The sequence below is a fragment of the Neoarius graeffei genome, chromosome 2, assembly GCF_027579695.1.
Source record: "Neoarius graeffei isolate fNeoGra1 chromosome 2, fNeoGra1.pri, whole genome shotgun sequence".
NCBI lineage: Eukaryota > Metazoa > Chordata > Actinopteri > Siluriformes > Ariidae > Neoarius > Neoarius graeffei.
In genome coordinates this window covers 9,712,353-9,734,502 of record NC_083570.1, presented here as the reverse complement: position 1 = coordinate 9,734,502, position 22,150 = coordinate 9,712,353, and the positions used below count along the sequence as shown (strand labels likewise).

Here is a 22,150-nt window from a genome sequence, read left to right as displayed (position 1 = left end):
GGAATGTTTTGGTGGATGATCTATTTGGTGGTGGCCAGAGTGGTGGTTGTGGTCCAGTACCTAGATCTATCCCTTCAGTTCTGAACATTTCCAAAATATATTTTTATATACTAGTGGGGACTTTCATGCTTAAAACTGATGTCTTGTGTGTTTATCAAAATTGGGTGCATGCCTAACATCTCGGCCTTAATGACGTTATATTTGCTTCATGTTTTTTCTTATTCTGTCTATGAATGCAATGTTCACTTATGTTGTTCTAATGAATACAGCTGCTCCGTGCCATTTTCTTTTCAAATAAAGAAACTAAAATTTCCTATATTTAAGTTTCCTATTCTGTGTTTGTAAATTGTGTTGCAAAATAAATGCAAATGCTTTCATTTTTCAGCCCTGTTAGTCCATGGTATTTGCTCTAAGGTTTAAATCAGGAGGAAATCAAGGAATGTATCATTTCACTGACACAAACTCCTGCAATTTCAGATTTATCATCAATTCAGATATCTTAAGTTGAGTATAGAATAGCATTGGACGTGTTGAATACCTGATTTATACCCTGAGCAAACAGTTCTTTGTGATGTATGCATTATTTCAATCACTATCTAGCCATATCCACACTAAATTATTTTCCCCGCATGAGACCTCTGCCCTGCCCACAAAGAACCAGCGCGGGCAGGGCGGGCTAGCCCCGCGCCTCGGGACGAAGAGCCACGGTGCTCGGCTTTAGTTTCGTTTTTCTATCGGCGGCTCCTGCCCGACTTTGGACGCTCGTAACTCAGGCAGGGGAGGTCCCAGCCTCTCCAATTTACTCCTGACGGGCCTCGTGTCTTTCAGCAAATACCGAGTGGCTTATATGACACGCCCTAGCGGTTCTCGTTTGACTCGCCAGGTGGCTGCCAAGCAGGTAGGGTTGGGCGCGAGAAATAGTTTGTTTATCATGGTCATAAGCAGTTGAAGGGTCGCAGTGTTTTTACAGGGTCGGTCGGGTAACCGGAAACACATTATTTTGTTTGGCCAAAGCTAAGTTAACATGCTAACAATATTCATTACATTGTGTAACTATGACCCAGCTAATCAGACAAACGTTACCAAAGTATTTTGCTACATCAATAAACGAAGACTAGAAAGAATAAAAAAGAAAGATTTAATAAATAGCCTGATCTTACCTGTGATGAAGTGGGCGCTGCAAACCCACACATTTTTGATAGTGCTTTCATCCCAGTCTACACGTTTGATGGCTTGTAGTCATAGACGTCGGCGATTTTTTTGGAATGGGTGAGATCCTTCTGGAATTCTGTACATTTTAACCCCATCACTGCTACGATTCTGACACCCGACAACACAACAACTAGGCTTTTTTGAGTCCAGGCTGCGCGCGCAATTTCCGCTTACGTAAGAATGACGTTTACTGCGAAGGGGTCTATAGCATCATTGATTGGCTGAGAGAACAAGCAATAGCCAATGAAATTTGGCGTAGTATCTGCCGCTTGGAACGAAGCGGTGTTTTATCAAATACGAATCCCACCGGTGATAGACTTTGAAAATGACCCATGAAAATTGGCAAAATCGTATTTTATTGTAGTAAATTCGTATTTTCGTAATCAAAACGACAAATCGTAATAAATACGATTTATTCGTAGTAGTTGGCAGCTATGCCATTGTAAATACAGAATGTATGTTTACTACTGATGTTGAATAATGGGAAAAAGATCAGTGAAGCTTTTTGGACCTATAGACACTACAGGTAGCCTACAGTGCTGCTTGAAAGTTTGTGAACCCTTTACAATTTTCTATATTTCTGCATAAATATGACTGAAAACATCATCAGATTTCCACACAAGTCCTAAAAGTAGATAAAGAGAACCCACTTAAACAAATGAGACAGAAATATTATACTTGGTCATTTACTTATTGAGGAAAATGATCTAATATTACATATCTGTGAGTGGCAAAAGTATGTGAACCCCTAGGATTAGCAGTTAATTTGAAGGTGAAATTAGAGTCAGGTGTTTTCAATCAGTGGGATGACAATCAGGTGTGAGTGGGCACCCTGTTTTATTTAAAGAACAGGGATCTATCAACATCTGATCTTTACAACACATGTTTGTGGAAGTGTATCATGCCACGAACAAAGGAGAGTTCTGAGGACCTCAGAAAAAGCGTTGTTGATGCTCATCAGGCTGGAAAAGGTTACAAAACCATCTCTAAAGAGTTTGGACTCCACCCATCCACAGTCAGACACATTGTGAACAAAATGGAGGAAATTCAAGACCATTGTTACCCTCCCCAGGAGTGGTCGACCAACAAAGATCACTCCAAGAGCAAGGCGTGTAATAGTCGGCGAGGTCACAAAGGACCCCAGGGTAACTTCTAAGCAACTGAAGGCCTCTCTCACATTGGCTAATGTTAATGTCTGTAGGTACAGTTTGCCACCTACTGTCTAAGAACTACAACTCCCAGCCAACTTCCGCGTTGACCTACGTCACGCCTGGGCGGGATTGCTTGCATCACATCCTCCATGATTCCATAAAGGACCTGGAAGTCCGCCATATCTTTCTCTTTGGCGGCTGAAACCACACGGAACAGACCTAAAAGGAGGCACTCACTATCGGACCGTCCGAAACCACGACTTCTTTCTTGCAAGATCTACATTTCAGCACGTTTTCCTTTTTGTTTACCCTTGATCACGGTAGACTCCGGAAACACGCGATCTTTAACTCAAGTGAGTTATAACCGGTTTTCAGTTATTCCTTATGAGTACGTACGAAACTGCAGCCCAAGGCAGTTTAATTTGTAGTTAAGAAGCGGCTGGACCCTTCTAACTAGTGCACGTTGTTTGATCAGAGTTTTCCTTCCCACGAGCTACGAAGCCTCTTCAAGGATCCTCTGTTTCCCACAGAAGTTTTTCCGAGCTCCTGTGAACTTACCCTCTCCCAGGATTCTCTGCTTTCTACAAAAAGGCGAGGTTTTTGAAGTAAGACTGGTGTTTGGGCAAGAAGACTAGTCTTAGGAATTAGTTTGTTTACTTAGTGTGAATTTACACTCAGGGATTGTTTAAGTGTGCACACTGATTTTGGTTTTCTATAATTTGTTCTCTTTTTGGTCTCAATTGTTTAATAGATAGGTTTTGCATGCCCTCTCTTTCTTCCTAACATTTTAATTTCATTATTTACCCATATTTTGACCTCATTAAGATTTCAGTAAATTGAATAATACTATAAAGCTAGTGGGTTAGCTGTCTAGGGAAACCCTTTTTTTCTCCAGGGACCAGGATGCACCACGTGGTCACACACACTAGGCCTCACAAATGCTTTAGCTAGCAAACCAGAGCTAACTCTCTTTGTTCTGTAAGGAGACACGTGGTAACCCCCTTGTTCTTTATCACGAGGTCTTTTGTCTCAACTTTAGATAATATTCTAAGTCCTGATTCAATTCAACCTTTATAGCGCACTCTCCCGTGCCCACATTCAAATCTACATATATCACGGATGACCATTTGAATGCATTTTAATTGTTAACATTTAATTTTGTTATCACACATACACACACGCTCACACACAACCACGTGGCTACTAGGCCTCAAAAGCACCACGTGGCTACTAGGCCTCAAAACACCATGTGGCTACTGGGCCTCAAAAGCACATGTTAGCTAGCCTTCCTTTGTCTAGTTAGCACACAAAGCTAATCATTTGTTTACACACAAACACATGCTAGCTAGCTTTCCTTTGTCTAATTAGCCTACAAAGCTAATCTTTTGTCTACACACACACACACACACACACTGTTTACAGAAGATTTCATCTGCTGCTATTCAATTTTTATCTTTGTTATAATAAATTCCATTATTATTGAAACTGTGTGTGTTTGTCTGCTGTTCCGATACTTCTTGAAGTCGCCCATATCTCAAAAGAACTCTTAAGGTGTATATGAATACTATTAGCTGCAGCTTGGTAAGTGACCATAATAATTCTGAATATACCCGATAATGGTATGATTCACTAAATGATTCAATTTAAATAATTCAATTTAAACAATTCAATGAGACTGATTCAATGAGACTGATTCAATGGTATGATTAAATTCAAATGATTCAAATTAAATGATTCAATGGGATTGATTCAATTTAATTATTAAAGATTGATCACTTAACACCAATCTACATACACATAAACATAATACACCTACATGTTCATGAGTCCACCATCAGGAGAACACTGAACAACAATGGTGCGCATGGCAAGGTTGCAAGGAGAAAGTCACTGCTCTCCAAAAAGAACATTGCTGCTCGTCTGCAGTTTGCTAAAGATCACGTGGACAAGCCAGAAGGCTATTGGAAATATGTTTTGTGGACAGATGAGACCAAAATAGAACTTTTTGGTTTAAATGAGAAGCGTTATGTTTGGAGAAAGGAAAACACTGCATTCCAGCATATCCACCTTATCCCATCTGTGAAACATGGTGGTGGTAGTATCATGGTTTGGGGCTGTTTTGCTGCATCTGGGCCACGACGGCTTGCCATCATTGATGGAACAATGAATTCTGAATTATACCAGCAAATTCTAAAGGAAAATGTCAGGACATCTGTCCATGAACTGAATCTCAAAAGAAGGTGGGTCATGCAGCAAGACAACGACCCTAAGCACATAAGTCGTTCTACCAAAGAATGGTTAAAGAAGAATAAAGTTAATGTTTTGGAATGGCCAAGTCAAAGTCCTGACCTTAATCCAATCGAAATATTGTGGAAGGACCTGAAGCGAGCAGTTCATGTGAGGAAACCCACCAACATCCCAGAGTTGAAGCTGTTCTGTACGGAGGAACGGGCTAAAATTCCTCCAAGCCGGTGTGCAGGACTGATCAACAGTTACCGGAAACGTTTAGTTGCAGTTATTGCTGCACAAGGGGGTCACACCAGATACTGAAAGCAAAGGTTCACATACTTTTGCCACTCACAGATATGTAATATTGGATCATTTTCCTCAATACATAAATGACCAAGTATAATATTTTTGCCTCATTGTTTGACTGGGTTCTCTTTATCTACTTTTAGGACTTGTGTGAAAATCTGATGATGTTTTCAGTCATATTTATGCAGAAATATAGAAAATTCTAAAGGGTTCACAAACTTTCAAGCACCACTGTATGTTATTTTTACTGATTTTCTAACAAAAAAAGATTTATATTGACTGATGTGAGATTTGACAACGAGCATTGTAGACTAAAAACAGGCAGCACTACAGTGCTAATCATATGACTCAAAATGTTAAAATGTCTTCTTCGTTTGTTCTCATGTTAAATAATTTTCATTAATTTGACACTCATACCATTACTGTTCCTTCACTGTATTTGCACATATATAAAATTTGTTTACTTATTTTGGACGAACACGGCTGGGATCCCTGTGTGCCCATGAAAAATCAACTCGATGGGTTTCCAGATTTTCGGCCCATGCGAAAACTCCTCTATAAACACATTTCAGAGCAATATGCTGCCATCCAGACAAAATCTTTTTCAGGGAAGGCCTTCCTTCTTTCAGCGAGACAACGCCAAACCGCTTTCTGCGCATATTAAAACTGCATGGCTCTGTAGTAAAAGTGTCTGGGTGCTAAACTGACCTGCTGCAGTCCAGACCTGTCTCCCATTGAAAACATTTGGTGCATTATGAAGCACAAAATATGACAAAGGAGAGTGCAAACTTTTGAGCAGCTGAAAGTGTATATCAGGCAAGAATGGGACAACATTTCTCTTTCAAAACTACAGCAATTGGTCTCCTCAGTTCCCAAATGTTAACAGAGAATTGTTAAAAGTAGAGGTGATGCAACACAGTAGTAAACACACCCCGTTCTTTCTTGAACTTTCTTGAACCATTTTGCTGACATCAAATTCAAAATGAGTGTATATTTTTCAATAAACAAGAAAATTTCTCAGTTTCAACATTTGAAATGTTGTCTTTGTACTATTTTCAATGAAAAATCGGGTTTCCATGATTTGCAAATTATCGCATTCTCTTTTTATTTCCAGTTTACACAGCGTCCCAACTTTTTTAGAATTGCCGTTGTATTTTTCAGTGTACAAAATGACACATCATACTCTTTATCCATTTATATCTACATTTAATGGTGTGGAACGTCCATGAAACGAGTTAGAGCCTGTCGTCACTATCGTTATAGAGGATGTGCAGTCACGTGACCCGCACGTGTGTACTCCGCCCACTCCGCCACATTGGACGGCATCAGGATAGTTTACCTTGCGCGAGCGTAATGGATCCAGGGAGTAATCCCCAAGAAAATTTGGAAAATACCCCATCTACATCGCACGATTACTTGTCTAAGTTTGTTCAGCATCTTGAAGGTGACGTGAGGCAGCGTTACGTGGAAAAGTGTTCCAGGTTGGGGATTGCAGATCCGTACAACTTGCCGCAATCCTTGTTCAGGGAAATTCGGAGCTGCGGTGCTGGCGATTTGCCCGATCTGGCCTACCACGACATTTACAATTTTCTCGTTAATCGTGTTACACTGGCAAAGCCCTCAAAGCTTACAAGAGCCTGGAAGCTTATAAATATTTTGTTGCAGGATGGGTATCCCAACTATACCTCTGGAAGGTTCCGAAGAAGGAAGTCTACTTGATAACCTCACGGGTAAGTGGCATTAAGACGTTTATCATAAAGAGACTATGCAGGACGTTTTATCTTAAGAATGTTCGTAATCTAAACTCAGTTCCAGATAATGACAGGGTTGTAAATATGTATGTTTTTGTCTGAAAAACAGCTGTGCACGCCTGCGCGGAAGCTGCGCAAATGTGCGCAGCTTTCTAACCAACTGCCTTCTTCTCATACTAATACTTCCCATGTTTCATGGACTGTAACAGCATTTGCTCATTTAGTAATTTTAATATATAATTTACTTTGATGAAATTACTCAGACACTCCAACGCCCCCCCCCCCACCCCACCCCAAATCGGATCTGTGCGATTCAGCCGTGAAAAAGGCGGCATCCGCCGTTTGCATCCCTGTTTAAACTCAAAGGTTAACCGACTTTAACCGGCTAATGAGGCTCGGTGGTCGGTCAAGATTTTTTTTAGTTTTCACCATCCCTACTATGGATTGGCCTTTCAAAGGCATATATGAGCCAAAAAGATAAAACATTGTCATAGACTAGGCCAGGGTAGTAGGGCTAGGCATAGCCATTTTAAACGTTAGAGACTGTCTAGTTTCTAAGTATGCAGTTATCATTCAATACGAAAATCAACTTAACAGATGTACTAGGAGTATTGAATTAGAAGATTACACCTACCTGATATGAAGTGTTCACTACAAATTCGGCTGGTAGAACTGGGGTTCCAGTTTTCTCTTTGCACAGTGGACACCCATTTTGCGCGTCTCTCCTCGTCTGCGGGGAATCTATAAAATGACAGGCCCTCCTTTTGGCCCTGTCTATTGGTACAACCAAATGCTGAACAAGATATAACCATTCTCGAAAGATCTACTCCCACACACTTGATAATTAGAACGGGTTTGTCTAAGTTCTATGCGCGACCTTGCCGTCCAAAATGGCGGATAAACAAATATCACGTGACCTCGTGACGTCACGTGCACGCTCTCTATAGCAGCTATAAGTGAGTTGTTCCCTCACCAGCCTCCTTTTTTCTCTCTCTTGAAGTTAACAAGACAAAAAACAGATCTTGTTGTGTATCGTGAGGATGTCACACTGCATGAATAAGCAGTGAATTGAACAATGATTCCAAAATGTTCTACATAATATGGACTGAACATCTATTTACAGTCAGAATCGACTTGTTCAGCTCCCAAATGGCTCGTCACTGTTTGTTTGTTGCTCCTTTTTAGCCGAATTACATACAGCTGACATTGTTTCATTAAATGATTCAGAAAATGCACAATCAAGCTTCAGTTATCAAGGTGGTGCAAACATGCAGGAAGTCCAGTTAACATCGATGCACTAATGTTCTGGTGGTGATCCATTATGAAGACTTGGAGAGAAAAGAGAGAGAGAAAGAGACAGAGAGAGAGGTTGTATTGAATTGTATTAAATGCATGTTGTGTTTCATTGAATAAAATTTACTTTTTTTTAGAACCTTATAAATCCAGGTTTATCTGTGAGTTTGGGATTTTTATTCAAATATTACAATCAAAGCTTTGCAGAATAAAAGATAAGAGCACAGGAGAATAAAGTTTCCCCCAGCGATGAAGTTTCTGTGCTGAACTCATTTTCAGACAGAAGCTTTTAATACTGAGGTCAGGATGTCCGCAAGCTGCTGGACAGTGTCTTGCAAAAGTATTCATCCCCCTTGGTGTTTGTCCTGTTTTGTCGCCTTACAAGCTGGAATTAAAATGGATGTTTGGAGGGTTAGCACCATTTGATTTACACAACATGCCGACCACTTTAAAGGTGAAAATTGTTGTATTATTGTAACACATACAATAATTAAGATGAAAAAACCCCAGAAATCTGGAGTGTGCATATGTATTCACCCCTTTCATATGAAACCCCTAAATAAGAGCTGGTCCAACCAATTCACTTCATAAGTCACATAATTAGTTGATTAAGAGCCACCTGTGTGCAATCACAGTGTCACATGATCTGTCACATGGTGTCTATATAAATCAACCTATTCTGGAAGGACCCTGACTCTGTAACATGACAAAACAAACAACATGAAAACCAAGGAGCCTCCAAACAGGTCAGAGACAAAGTTATGGAGAAGTATAGATCAGGGTTGGGTTATAAAAAATATCCCAAATTTTGAATATCCCATGGCGTGCCATTAAATTCATTATAGCAAAATGGAAAGAATATGGCACCACTACAAACCTGACAAGAGAAGGCCCCGCCCAACAAAACTCACAGACCGGGGAAGGAGGGCATTAATCAGAGATGCAACAAAGACACCAACGATAACACTGAAGGAGCTGCAAAGATCCACAGCAGAGATGGGAGTATCTGTCCATAGGACCACTTTAAGTCGTACACTTCACAGAGTGGGCGGGGCTTTATGGAAGAGTGGCCAGGAAAAAAAAGCCATTACTTACAGAAAAAAAAAAATAATAATAAAAAAACATGTTTGGAGTTTGCCCAACAGCATGTGGCAGACTCCCCAAACACATGGAAGAAGATTCTCTGGTCAGATGAGACCAAAATTGATCTTTTTGGCCATCATGGGAAACACAAACCCATCACCCTGTGTGGCGCAAACCCATCACCCTGAGAACACCATTCTTACAGTGAAGCATGGTGGTGGCAGCATCATGCTGTGGGGATGTTTTTCATCTGCAGGAACAGGAAAGCTGGTCAAGACTGAAGGAAAGATGGATGGCACTAAATACAGGGCAATTCTGGAGGAAAACCTGTTTGAGTCAGCCAGAGGTTTGAGACTGAGACAAAAGTTCACATTCCAGCAGGACAACGATCCTAAACATACTGCTAAAGCTACACTGGAGTGGTTTAAAGGGAAACATTTAAATATCTTGGAATGGCCTCATCAAAGCCTAGACCTCAATCCAATTGAGAATCTGTGGCATAACTTGAAGATTGCTGTACACCAACGCAACCCATCTAACTTGAAGGAGTTGGAGCAGTTTTGCCTTGAGGAATGGGCAAAAATCCCAGGAGCTAGATGTGCTAAGTTAATAGAGACATACCCCAAGAGACTTGCAGCTGTAATTGCAGCAAAAGGTGTCTCTACAAAGTATTGACTTTGGGGGTGAATTCTTATGCACACTCCAGATTTCTGTCTTTTTTATCTTAAATATTGTTTGTGTCACAATAAAACAACAATTTTCACCTTTTAAGTGGTCGGCATGGTTTGTAAATCAAATGGTGCTAACCCTCCAAAACATCCATTTTAATTCCAGCTTGTAATGCGACAAAACAGGACAAACACCAAGGGGGATGAATACTTTTGCAAGACACTGTATAATGGTGCAAGGAATTGATCCAGAAGGTGGCAGCAATGCAACAATAAGGACGCTGACTGCCTTTCAACACAAGAAAGAAGGAGAAGTTACTGTGAACCCTTCCAGTGTGTTCGTAAATCTCCTCAGCTGTGAGCCATGTTTATTCTGGATAGATCTCCTGTTTATGATCTCGCCTCATCTCTGCCTTTCCCTTTAATGATATTTCTGGTGGATGGGGTTTGAACCCTGCACTGACTGGGATTAGATAAAGTCTTGTGTTAACACTACTAGCAGATTTCTTTCTTCTGCCTTTCAGGAGATTCATTTCAGTCTGTTAACAATGTTAAAATGACCCAAAGGTAAAATGACCCGTGTCAGTGTGGGTTTCCTCCTGGTTCTCCAGTGTTCTCCTACTTCTCAAAGACACATTGAAGTGACTGATTGAAGTGACTCAGGATCTCTGATCTCAAACATATTCATCTACCAACTTCATTTCCATCTCAACAATCTGTTCATGAGAAAGAATTCTTCATCGACCAGGAATAATGTTCTTGATAAATCATGATGTAAGGAATAAAAGAGGATGAGGCATGCTGCTCCAGGAAATTAATCTGTGATGAGGTGGTGGGATGTGACCCAACACAAAGTGGATTAGTTTCCACAAACAGCAGGTCATGAAGAGTTCAGGCTCTTACTGTAAGCCTGGAGTGCTCATACTGAGTGAAATGGAGATTATGTTGAAAAAAAGATCCACTTTTGTGATTTCTTTTCGCAATAAACAATGCGAAATCAATAAAATACGGTTTTCCGTCCTGACAGCTGCGTCCTCCTCACTTTTAAAATGGCTCCAACATTCTTTACGGATGAAGATCAGTTTAAAGATGTCACGAGGAAAAAGCTGTTCAAGTGAAACAATTGTAATTTATCAACAAGGCTGAAAGTTGTGCTTGAGATGTCAGTAGGTGGAAAAGTCCAGAAAATTAAGATCCATTCTGTGAGTATTTCATGAAATTAATCCTAATCAGTGCGGCTACATGGGTTAAATTTCTGCACTGAAGGGAGATGAAATGGTTAATAGAGGAGTGTTCATGATCTCTCTGTGTTTGTGCTCCTCCTCTCTCTCTCTCTCTCTCTCTCTCTTTCACACACAGAACCAGGAAGTAACTTGTCATTTCAGAGAAAACAAAACTGATCTCTCTCTCTCTCTCGTTGCGATTTCAGGAAAATGGCGGAGGCCAGTATTTCAGTAGCTCAGGACCAGTTCATGTGTCCAGTGTGTCTGGATCTCCTGAAGGATCCGGTGGCTATCCCCTGTGGTCACAGTTTCTGTAAGGTGTGTATTAATGGCTGCTGGGATCAGGAGGATCAGAAGGGCGTCTACAGCTGTCCTCAGTGCAGAGACACTTTCACGACAAGGCCTGTTCTACGCAGAAACAACATGCTGGATGAAGTGGTGGAGAAACTGAAGAAGACTGAAGTCCAAGCTGCTTCTCCTGCTCACTGTTACGCTGGACCTGGAGATGTGGAGTGTGATTTCTGCACCGGGAGAAAACACAAAGCCGTCAAGTCCTGTCTGATTTGTTTGACTTCATTTTGTGAAATTCATCTGAAACCTCATCTTGAAGTTCCTGCTTTGAAAAAACACACATTAATTGAAGCCTCAGCAAAACTCCAAGAGAAGATCTGCTCTGAACATAACAAGCTGATTGAGATCTACTGTCGTACTGATCAAACCTGCATCTGTTATTTGTGTATGTTGGAGAAACATAAAGACCATGACGCTATTTCAGTTGCAACAGAAAGAGCTGAAAAACAGGTGAGAACTAGAAATCTTTCCAGAATTAAATCAGCTTAACCCTCTCAAGTCAAGTGCCCGCCGGCGGGCAATTTGACACTTCTCCAAAAACACATCTGTAACCCTGTGAGTTTTTGTCATTCAAACATATAAGTGACACCATTAAAAACCTTGAAACTTCTAGTTTTCAAATATATATATATATATATATATATATATATATGAAATAAATTATATAGCTGGCCCTTTTTAAAGAGAGTGAAGAGAAATCTTTGGATTTTCTGTACTGTCTGACTGCAGCAGCCCCCGAGGCCACACCTATCGCTATTCGCATGTAAAGTACCCGGTTATCGCTATTCACATGTAAAGTACCCGGTTATCGCTATTCACATGTAAAGTACCAGGTGCTTGTATCCGGTGCTTGAGTGGCTATTCAGAGGTGAGAGCACGCCCCATTCAGCCAGAAGGCAAAGGCAATGTCCTGCCAGAGCACATGGAAAGTGACAGGGGGGTGGGGGCCATCAGAGGTGTTTCACGCCCATCTAATTAGTATTCGACTAACAGAGACACTGGCTTGACATACAATTACTTTTTTACATTTTGCATGGAAACAACAAAACATTTCTAAATGCTCTTTTTACTTTTATGCAGCCAACACTTTTGTTTACAAGGTTCAAACTTCAAAAGTCTTGGCTAGATATATTTATTGTGTGTTTTCTTGCACGGTTTGAAGACCTCTAAAACCTGTTTTTTGTACAGTTGTGTTTACACTCAATCGTGTTTGTATTACATTCACTTTACTTTCATATTATTTTTTGTTAGGCTTTTCAGAATACAACCATATGTGCCACTTTTGCATAGATGTTTACAGTTAGTTGAAATACTTGAAAATGTCAGGGTGTTGCAAACAGCCTCAAAGTCTCTGAAAGGCCTTAGACTCCAGAGTGTATTAATTATAGTTTCCCATCTAGAAACAGGTGCTTTAGTCAGTGATATGATTTGAACTTTAATTTCAATGTGTGTCTCAATCAGAAGGATTCTGTAAAAGCTGATTAAAATTGTCTGTGTTCTGGTGAACAGAGTGTGAAATTTATCTTCAGTGATGGTCGTAATCTGGTTCGGGGTGGGTTTCCTGATAACGTTGCCCTTCAGACCTAAAGAGAGAGTTGAGAGACTCTCTTAAAGAATGAACATTGTCTCTGTGTGTGGTTTTCCGGAATTCACTCAGAAGAAGGAGTTTAAAGAGCAACAGGACGAAGTGCGTCTTTGCAGTTCGCGTCTCCAATATAGGCATTAGTAGCTGCTAAAGGCAATCGTATTGGACATAACTAACAGTGTCCAAGTTAACTAGCTATGTGTAAACATTAGCCATGGACAAGACTATGGCAACTTGGCGGGCAAATCCACAGAAAATCATTTGACTAATCAGACTGCATAGCTATTTCAACACTATCGCTAACTCTAAATGCACAGACAACTTCACTGCAAGCTAATAAAACGTTTATATCCCTCAATATGCTTCCGCAGGTGGGATGGCAAGTTTTTGTATGCTGTGATATGTTCCGTTTTAGACAACCAAAGCAAACATTTAAAGCCAAATGACTCTTTATTCCTTTCAGAAAACTGAAACATGGGTTCTAGCTATAGAACCGTGGGTGTGTGCATTCCCCAGAAGAACCGCCTCCTTCCATTCTGCCATCAACTGATCGTGTTAAATAATGCTGCGGAGAAATCATTGATCTTGATTTTATCCAGTCTATGGACGTGACGTGACCCTAGTGATTACTGATAGACTGTCTCAGTGTCACCTGCGGAAAAAACAATCATGTTTTAGAAAAGAAAAGAAAAAAACATCCACTTTCAAAGCTGCTTCATAGTAACGAGTAACGAGGACCTTGATAGAAATGTAGTGGAGTAAAAAGTACGATATTTGTCTTTCAAATGTAGTGAAGTTAAAGTCATAAGTTCCCCCAAAAAAAACTCAAGTAAAGTACAGATACTCAAAAAGTGTACTTCAGTACAGAACTCAAGTAAATGTACTTCGTTACTGTCCACCTCTGATAATTAACTCGATGTACTTGCAATGTAGAAGAAAACTAATTGAACACCACCAGCAGATTCAGCACCAGTTTCCCCCGCTGACTGTGAGAGTCCCTCAGAGCCGCATGCGCATTCTGTGGATTCGGCAGCGAGCGAGTCGCTCTTTGTTTTGAACGAGTGCTCCGGGTCTCTCGTAAATTCCGAGCAAACTAAAGGACGACTTGTGCTACGATGTTGTTCGGGAAAACCACGTTAGCTTGATGATGGATCTTAAGAGGTCATTTAAAACTCTCTTGGCCTTAAGAGGCTTTCGGGAAACCCAGCCCAGATCAGTTAGTGAACATTTCTCTCTCTCTCTCTCTCTCTCTCTCTCTCACACACACACACACACACACGCACACACAGAGTACATAACCTTCAGAGCGAAACATGAATGTACTTTGAACTGACATTAATATGGAACCAGTTCGCTCGTACTGTATAAAAAGCTGAATGTATTTTATTTGTCCTCAGAGTGAGTTAAAGGAGGAGCAGATGAAATCCCAGCAGAGAATCCAGGAGAAGCAGAAGAAGGTGCAGGAGCTGAAACAGGCTGTGAACACTATAAAGGTGAGCAGTGAGCAGAGACAGAGCTGCTCCTAGAATCACACACAACATGGACAACGAGTCATTTACAGTCCCAGTAAGAGAGGGAATGATAGATGAGCTTTAAATCTTGTGTGTGTGTGTGTGTGTGTGTCCTAACAGCTCAGTGCACAGACAGCAGTGGAGGACAGTGAGAGGATCTTTACTGAGCTGATCAGCTCCATGGAGAAAAAGCGCTGGGAGGTGACGGAGCTGATCAGAGATCAGGAGAAGGCTGAACTGAGTCGAGCTGAACGACTCCTGGAGCAACTGGAGCAGGAGATTGCTGATCTTCAGAGGAGAGTCACTGAGCTGGAGCAGCTTTCACACACACACGATCACATCCATTTCCTCCAGGTAACACTCACTGTCTGATCTACAGAGCCAGCTGTTCCTCACACACTCTCTAAAACACCTCTCATTAAGGGAACAATAAATGTCCCTGTCTGACATCACAAGTGGGTTTTACATTTCATTTGCTTTCTGTAGGTTTTAGCTTCTGGACGTCGCTCTCCTCCATTTCACAGACCAGATTTTCACACATCCAGCGTCACTGTCCATCAACATCTCTCATTTGATGGAGTGAGGAATTCTCTCTCAGATCTGAAAAAGAGACTCGAGGAATTCTGTGAGGAGGAATTCAACAAAATCCCTCCACATGGTAAGAGGAGCTGTTCCTGCTGGAGAAACACAGTGATGTGTTATTTCTTAGCGATGCTCCTGCTTTCTTTTCTGCAGACACTTTATTCACCCGACACTTTGAACTAAAACACTGATTTAAAATGAATAAACTGACTGGATCACTTTAAACTCTTTCCATCTTTTACACAAACTCATGTTTCTATTTTTCTCTCCACAGCTGCAGCAGTTCAGATCATTTCAGAACCAGAACCACAGAGCAGAGAAGAGTTTCTGAAATGTACATCTAACACACACACACACACACACACACACACACTTCTGGGCCTGTCACGATAACAAATTTTGTTGGACGATATATTGTCTCAGAAATTATTGTGATAAACGATATTATTGTTGACGTCTTTTCAAGACAATTTTATTCCACTAGTAAAATAATAATGATCATGCAAACACACCCTTTCATAGAACAGTAAACTTTTTAATTAAGTCAACTTATTCAGTTCCATGAGGCTGGCAGGGGGAGTCGCTCTCTTCTGTGGGATCTTTAACTAGGTTTAGAATGCTAGTTTAAGCTGATATGTGATTGATCTAACGGTAAAACAGCACGAGGGCTCGAGAACTTTGACAGGTTACAATTTTACTTGGCAACTGAATGTATCTGAATTCTGACTGGTTGTTGTATCTGAATTCTGATTGGTTGTCGTATCTGGATTCTGATTGGCTGTCATATTATTGCCCTTTTGTTGTGTTCTTGAGCCCAGAGTGGGGGGAGGGGGGAGTGACAGGGTTCTACAGAGAAAAGTTTTCACTGCAACCGAACTGCTGTTTTCGTGACCACGCCCCCAGCGCGGATATTCATGTTCACATTGTTCAGTTTGTTTTTCTCTTTTATTTTAGATTTCTGTTATCTGACTCTGGATCCCAACACGGTGCATCGTCACCTCATTCTGTCTGAGAAGAACAGAGCGGTGAGATGGAGTGAGAGAGAGCAGCGTTACTCTGATCATCCAGAGAGATTTGATTCCTGGGAGCAGGTGTTGTGTAAGGAGAGTGTGTGTGGACGCTGTTACTGGGAGGTGGAGTGGAGCGGTGCTGATGGTGTGGACATATCAGTCTCATATAAAGACATCAGCAGGAAAGGATGGGGTTATGAGTGTCGGTTTGGATTCAACAATCAGTCCTGGAGTCTGTGCTGTTCTTCTTTTTCTTCTCTCTCTTTCTGTCACAACAGCATTGAGACTAATCTCAGAGTTCCATCAGCCTCCAGAATAGGAGTGTATGTGGATCACAGTGCAGGAACTCTGTCCTTCTACAGCGTCTCTGACACGATGAAGCTCCTCCACAGAGTCCACACCACATTCACTCAGACTCTATACGCTGGGTTTGGACCCTATTGGTCTCCTGGTTCTACAGTGAGATTGTGTGATCCAGAATAAAAGTGTGTAGTGTTTTCTGTAAAATTCCTGCACGTTGCCACGTTGTTGCTCAGTCGTCTGTTTCACTAGAACACAATCCAGCTGCACAAAAACACTCATTTTAATATTTAAATTATAAAATATGCCGATGTCGTGTTCATCCCATATTCAGCCTGGATGATGATTGGCCCGCAGATAGAACCTTATAAATCCAGGTTTATCTGTGAGTTTGGGATTTTTATTCAAATATTGCAATCAAAGCTTTGCAGAATAAAAGATAAGAGCACAGGAGAATAAAGTTTCCCCCAGTGATGGAGTTTCTGTGCTGAACTCATTTTCAGACAGAAGCTTTTAATACTGAGGTCAGGATGTCAGCAAGCCGCTGTGTTGATACGCAACGGGGGTTTTCTCCACTTTGGATGGATATTTTTAGATTATTTAATCTGTGGAAAATAACCACAGTGTCTTAAATATGTGTTTGTGAAAATCACTGTAAACCTACAACTGACTTTCCTCCAAAAAACATCTCTTTTAATGTCGTCATATATTGTCTGTGTGAATAATGATAAATCTGTCTCTGTGAACTGGATCTGTCTGTGGTCTGACTCCTGATTTAGATTCTCAACATGATTGTTGGAAAAACATTTTTTAAAAATCCTTTTAATTTTCAATCAAATAAAACAAAAAAAATAATTCTGTTCCAGTTGACTATTCTGATTGGTCAGAAGTTGTTGATTATTTTTCTATAACAGCAGCTCTGACAGTAATGCAGGTTTATATTAATGGACTTGCACTAATACGTCCTTGTTTCTATAGTAACAGCTCATTGAAGTGAAATTATTTTAGACCTGTTGGTTCACAAATAAAAATAAAAGAAACGTGGATGAACTCTGCAATATTTAACCGGGACATTTCTCCTCCAGACCACCAGAGGGCGCCTTTACACATTTTGAATAACTTCACTTCCTCCACTCATTTCCTGTCTGTTGTTATAAAATGCACAATGATCCTACAGTAACTGTGAACCCTTCCAGTGTGTTAGTAAATCTCCTCAGTTGTGAGCCGTGTTTATTCTGGATAGATCTCCTGTTGATGATCTCGCCTCGTCTCTGCCTTTCCCTTTGATTTTAATGATATTTCTGGTGGATGGGGTTTGAACCCTGCACTGACTGGGATTAGATAAAGTCTTGTGTTAACACTACTCGCAGATTTCTTTCTTCTGCCTTTCAGGAGATTCATTTCAGTCTGTTAACAATGTTAAAATGACCCAAAGGTAAAATGACCCATGTCAGTGTGGGTTTCCTCCTGGTTCTCCAGTGTTCTCCTACTTCTCAAAGACACGTCTAATGACTGATTGAGGCGACTCAGGATCTCTGATCTCAAACATATTCATCTACCAACTTCATTTCCATCTCAACAATCTGTTCATGAGAAAGTGGGACTTCTATTAGCAATAAACAATGCAAAATAAATCAAATCAGGTTTTGACTCCCCTTGTGGTAATAAAGTCATTTATTTCAATTAATTTTCACTCCTCACTAAATTCCAAACTGACAGAATGAGGAAAATATTTCAGCAGAACAAATGACACTGAAGTGCAGATGACAGTGAAATATTTCTGCTTTATTTCCATCCTTAATGAACACAATGTGGTAGTTTTTAGTGCTTGTAGTAAGACACGGTCCTGCTGTAAATCCTCTTGTGTGTCTTTTAGTGAAGATACAGAATTGATGTTGAAAGGCTGCTGGGGTTTTTTTGTTGTTGTTGTTGTTGTTTTTCAGTGATGTGGTGCTACTCTGTAAAACTGAGCCTCCAAATAACTCGATTGTATTCGCATATTATAGAATTCTATCTGGAGTTCTGATTTTAAAATGTGATTTCACCGCATACACTTCATGGACAGAAAGAAAGGACAAAATGGGAAAAGAACATAAATGACATACATGATACTTTCTATTGAAGTACAGAAATCGATCTCTGGCCACATTTACCATTTAACATTCATGTGTAGGCGACAATAAAATCAAATTCACTTTAAAGAATTCCTTTATCTCACTTTAGCCATTTATTTCTTTATAAATTTTCAGAAAATGAAAAATTGAGTGATTTATTCATTAAATTTAAATGACTGCAATTTAAACTTGTCTTATCATTTCTGACCACTAGAGGATGCTCATGGACACGTGACGCTGCAAGAAATGAACCATTTTCAATATTTTTGCTGAACTCACATCAGAACAGACTGAAAACTTGTCTTATCATAAATATAATCAATAATATTGATTCATGATGAGATGAATGGTTTATTCGGTCCCTGCTGTGTGTCATACTGTAACTGGGTTTAATGGAACAGCAGCTTTTTAGTCTCGTTAAAAAAAAAAAGACAATAAATCCAGTAAATTTCTCAGCTTCATGATGCTGGAGTTCTACGTTATTCAGTATTTCTTAGTATCTCTTGCTCTCAGTGAATAGAGAGGTTCTTTGGAGAATTCCTGGTGCCCAGATAAACTGATCACAATGATTCGTCTTCTCCATGATGGGATGACTGTTTCTGTTCTCTGTGAAGATGAAGAACTGGAACCTTTTCCTGTGAAAGTTAGTGTAATACAAAGCTGTGTAGCCACTACATTGTTTGCTCTCTTCACAGGTGCTGTCCTGCATGTAGCCAAGCCGAATTTGCATTATCTGGGCAGCACGGTGGTGTAGTGGTTAGCACTGTTACTGGACTTATACCTGGAGGACGCTCTGGACTCTTACAGTAATGCTTTTATGGCTGAGGACTAAAGTTGACTTGCTAACTTTAGGACTGCAGTTATCATGAACAGTTTTGCACTCAAGTTTCCATCAATGAAGAATTATAACATCAACGAAACTGTCCTCATGTTAAAACTGTTAATATTATAGTCATGCTGTCTGTTGTTGCCCAAATGAGGATGGGTTCCCTTTTGAGTCTGGTTCCTCTCGAGGTTTCTTCCTCATGTAGTCTGAGGGAGTTTTTCCTTGCCACCGTCGCCACAGGCTTGCTCATTGGGGATAGATTAGGGATACAATTAGCTCATGTTTTAAGTCATTCAAATTCTGTAAAGCTGCTTTGCGACAATGTTTGTTAAAAGCGCTATACAAATAAACTTGACTTGACTGTCACCTCACAGCAAGAAGGTTCTGGGTTTGAGCCCAGCGGCTGACGGGGGCCTTTGTGTGTGGAGTCTGCGTGGGTTTCCTCCAGGTGCTCTGGTTTCCACCAGAGCCCAAAGGCATGTCGTTAGGTTAACATGGGGTGCCCTTAGGTTGAGGTGCTCTTGAGCGAGGCACCTAACCCCTAACTGCTCCCTGGCTGCTGTAGCACGGCTGCCCACTGCTCTGAGTACGTGTTTGTGCTCATTGCTCACGTGTGCGTTCACTACTTCAGATGGGTTAAATGCAGAGAGGAATTTCACAAGTGTACATGTGATGAATAAAGTTGTTGTTCTTCTTCTTCTTATCATGGAATACAGATAGTTTATCAATACAATGGTACAACCTACATCATTTGCAAGCTAAAAGTAAGGTGTCTACAGCCTCAGTTGTGGAACTTCAGTATGCTGATGATGCTGCGCTCTGTTCATACTCAGAAGCTGGCTTGCAGAGAATCACAGATGCCTTTGCAGAAGCCTACAAAAGACTCAGGCTATCACTGAACTGCACTAAAACAGAGGTGTGTCGACCTGCCTCTGACACCTCCATCCCAATCACCACCCAACCTGAAATTTCTGTGGATGGAACTGTTCTTAAGGTAGTCCCACACTTTAAATATCTCATCAGCTATGTGTCAGGTGATATTTCCCTTGACCATGAAATTAATAACAACATCAGTGCTGGAGCAACAGCTTTTGGCAAGCTACGCAAGCATGATTTTGATCATCACGAACTTGAGTTGAAAACTAAAATAAGAGTCTATAATGCCACTATAATACCAACGCTCCTGTATGGGTCAAAAACATGGACTACGTACCAATATCAAGTAAAACAACTTGAGAAATTTCACTGAAGATGCCTACGGTACGATCCATCATGAACGCCCAATGGTATGATCGTGTTACCAATGCTGCAATTCTTGATAGAGCCTCCTTAACAAGCATCGAGGCTATGCTTCAGCAAAATAGGCTGAGGTGGTATGGACATGTTGTTAAAATGGATGCAAAACAACTTCCAAAACAGCTTTTCTTCAGTCAGCGATCCACAGGAATGAGAAGCATTGGTGCTCCTAAGAAGAGATACAAGGATGCCCTAAAAAGAACTTTTAAAGAGTGTGGGATTATTGATTGGGCTACAGCATCAACTGATAGACTGCTCTGGAGGCGTGTGGTCTGCAATGGAGTTGAGACCTTTGAATCCAATCGACGGAAATCAAAGGATGAGAGACACAAGAGACGAAAAACTGCTCAAGCCATAAAACTGGCACAACCTCCTGGGCAGATGCCTGTATAGTCTTTCAGAGACCACCATGTTCATGTCGAGTGGCAGTAAGAGAGAGTATTTTAGGTGGAATGCTTGTGAGAAACACACACGAGCTGTTACTATAGAAACACTAATGATTTGCAGCTGCACTACTGTCAGAGCTGCTGTTATAGGGAATTAATCAACACCTTCAGACCAGAACTCCGCAGCACTCAGTACAGGATACGATACATTAATGATCCATTATTGTGGATCAGAAAACCTGACAACTGATTCAGGAGCCCACAGAGTAAACCCAGCGTATAGAGGCTGAGTGAATGTGGTGTGGACTCTGTGGAGGAGCTTCATCCTGTCAGAGACACTGTAGAAGGACAGAGTTCCTGCACTGTGATCCACATACACTCCTATTCTGGAAGGTGACGGAACTCCGAACTCGGTCTTAATGTTGTTGTGATAGAAATGAAGAGGAGTCCGAGAACACACCAGACTCCACGACTGATCGTTGTACCCAAATATGGTCCGTCTGGGCTGCTCTTTTTTATTGGTCCCTTTATATGAGACTGAGATGTACACACATCCCTCACTGCTCCTTTCCACCTCCCAGTAACTGCGTCCACACACACTCTCCTTACACAACACCTGAGCGATGGAGGTAAACCTCTCAGGGTGACAAGGGAACAGCTTCTCTTTATAACTGCGTCTCACCGCTCTGTCCTTCTCACACAGACGGAGGGAACCATGTGCCGTGTTGGGATCCAGAGTCAGATAACAGAAATCTGAAAGAAAAGAGATGTTGCGCAATAAAGTTTATCGTGTATTAAACACTGGGGTACAATGAGTCATAATTAAACCAGTAATTCATTAGTGCCTCATATTGACACTCTCTCACACCCTCAGTTTCTTACACATTATATCAGAGAGAGAGAGAGCAGGAGATTACACAATTAGATGATATTCCTTGTAGAATTGGTCGTATTCAAATTAGCATGGAAGGAGAGCTTCCTGAAGTATAGAAAAGCTCCGAGTGCTGCAAGATCAATGTATTTCTCCACTCTAATCAAAGATAACAAAATAATCCTAGATTCCTTTTTAATACTGTAGCAAAATTAACTAAGAAAAAGACCACTACAGACACACATGCACCTGCAATATGCAGCAGCAACAACTTCATAATTTTTTTCAATCACAAAATTGAAAATATCCAACAAAAAAATTCAAACTACTCATTTAAGCCCAGACAACTTAAATAACCCAGTCATTAACAATATAACTGTATAAGCTCAGCAATTAGAATGT

General features: G+C 40.8%; 2 protein-coding genes across 2 annotated transcripts in view; both read left to right on the top strand.

Moving 5' to 3' along the window:
- The window catches only part of LOC132880229 (E3 ubiquitin-protein ligase TRIM47-like), a 191,900-nt gene that overhangs the window by 92,910 nt on the left and 76,840 nt on the right, over positions 1 to 22,150 (top strand). The gene's annotated exons all lie outside the window — the stretch shown is intronic.
- On the top strand, positions 11,083 to 17,031 carry LOC132880669 (E3 ubiquitin/ISG15 ligase TRIM25-like). Its single transcript, XM_060913801.1, has 6 exons — positions 11,083 to 11,717; positions 14,250 to 14,345; positions 14,484 to 14,717; positions 14,850 to 15,021; positions 15,220 to 15,279; positions 15,900 to 17,031. Exons 1-6 carry the CDS (start codon positions 11,127 to 11,129, stop codon positions 16,436 to 16,438), a joined length of 1,692 nt encoding a protein of 563 aa, XP_060769784.1. The 5' UTR covers positions 11,083 to 11,126; the 3' UTR covers positions 16,439 to 17,031.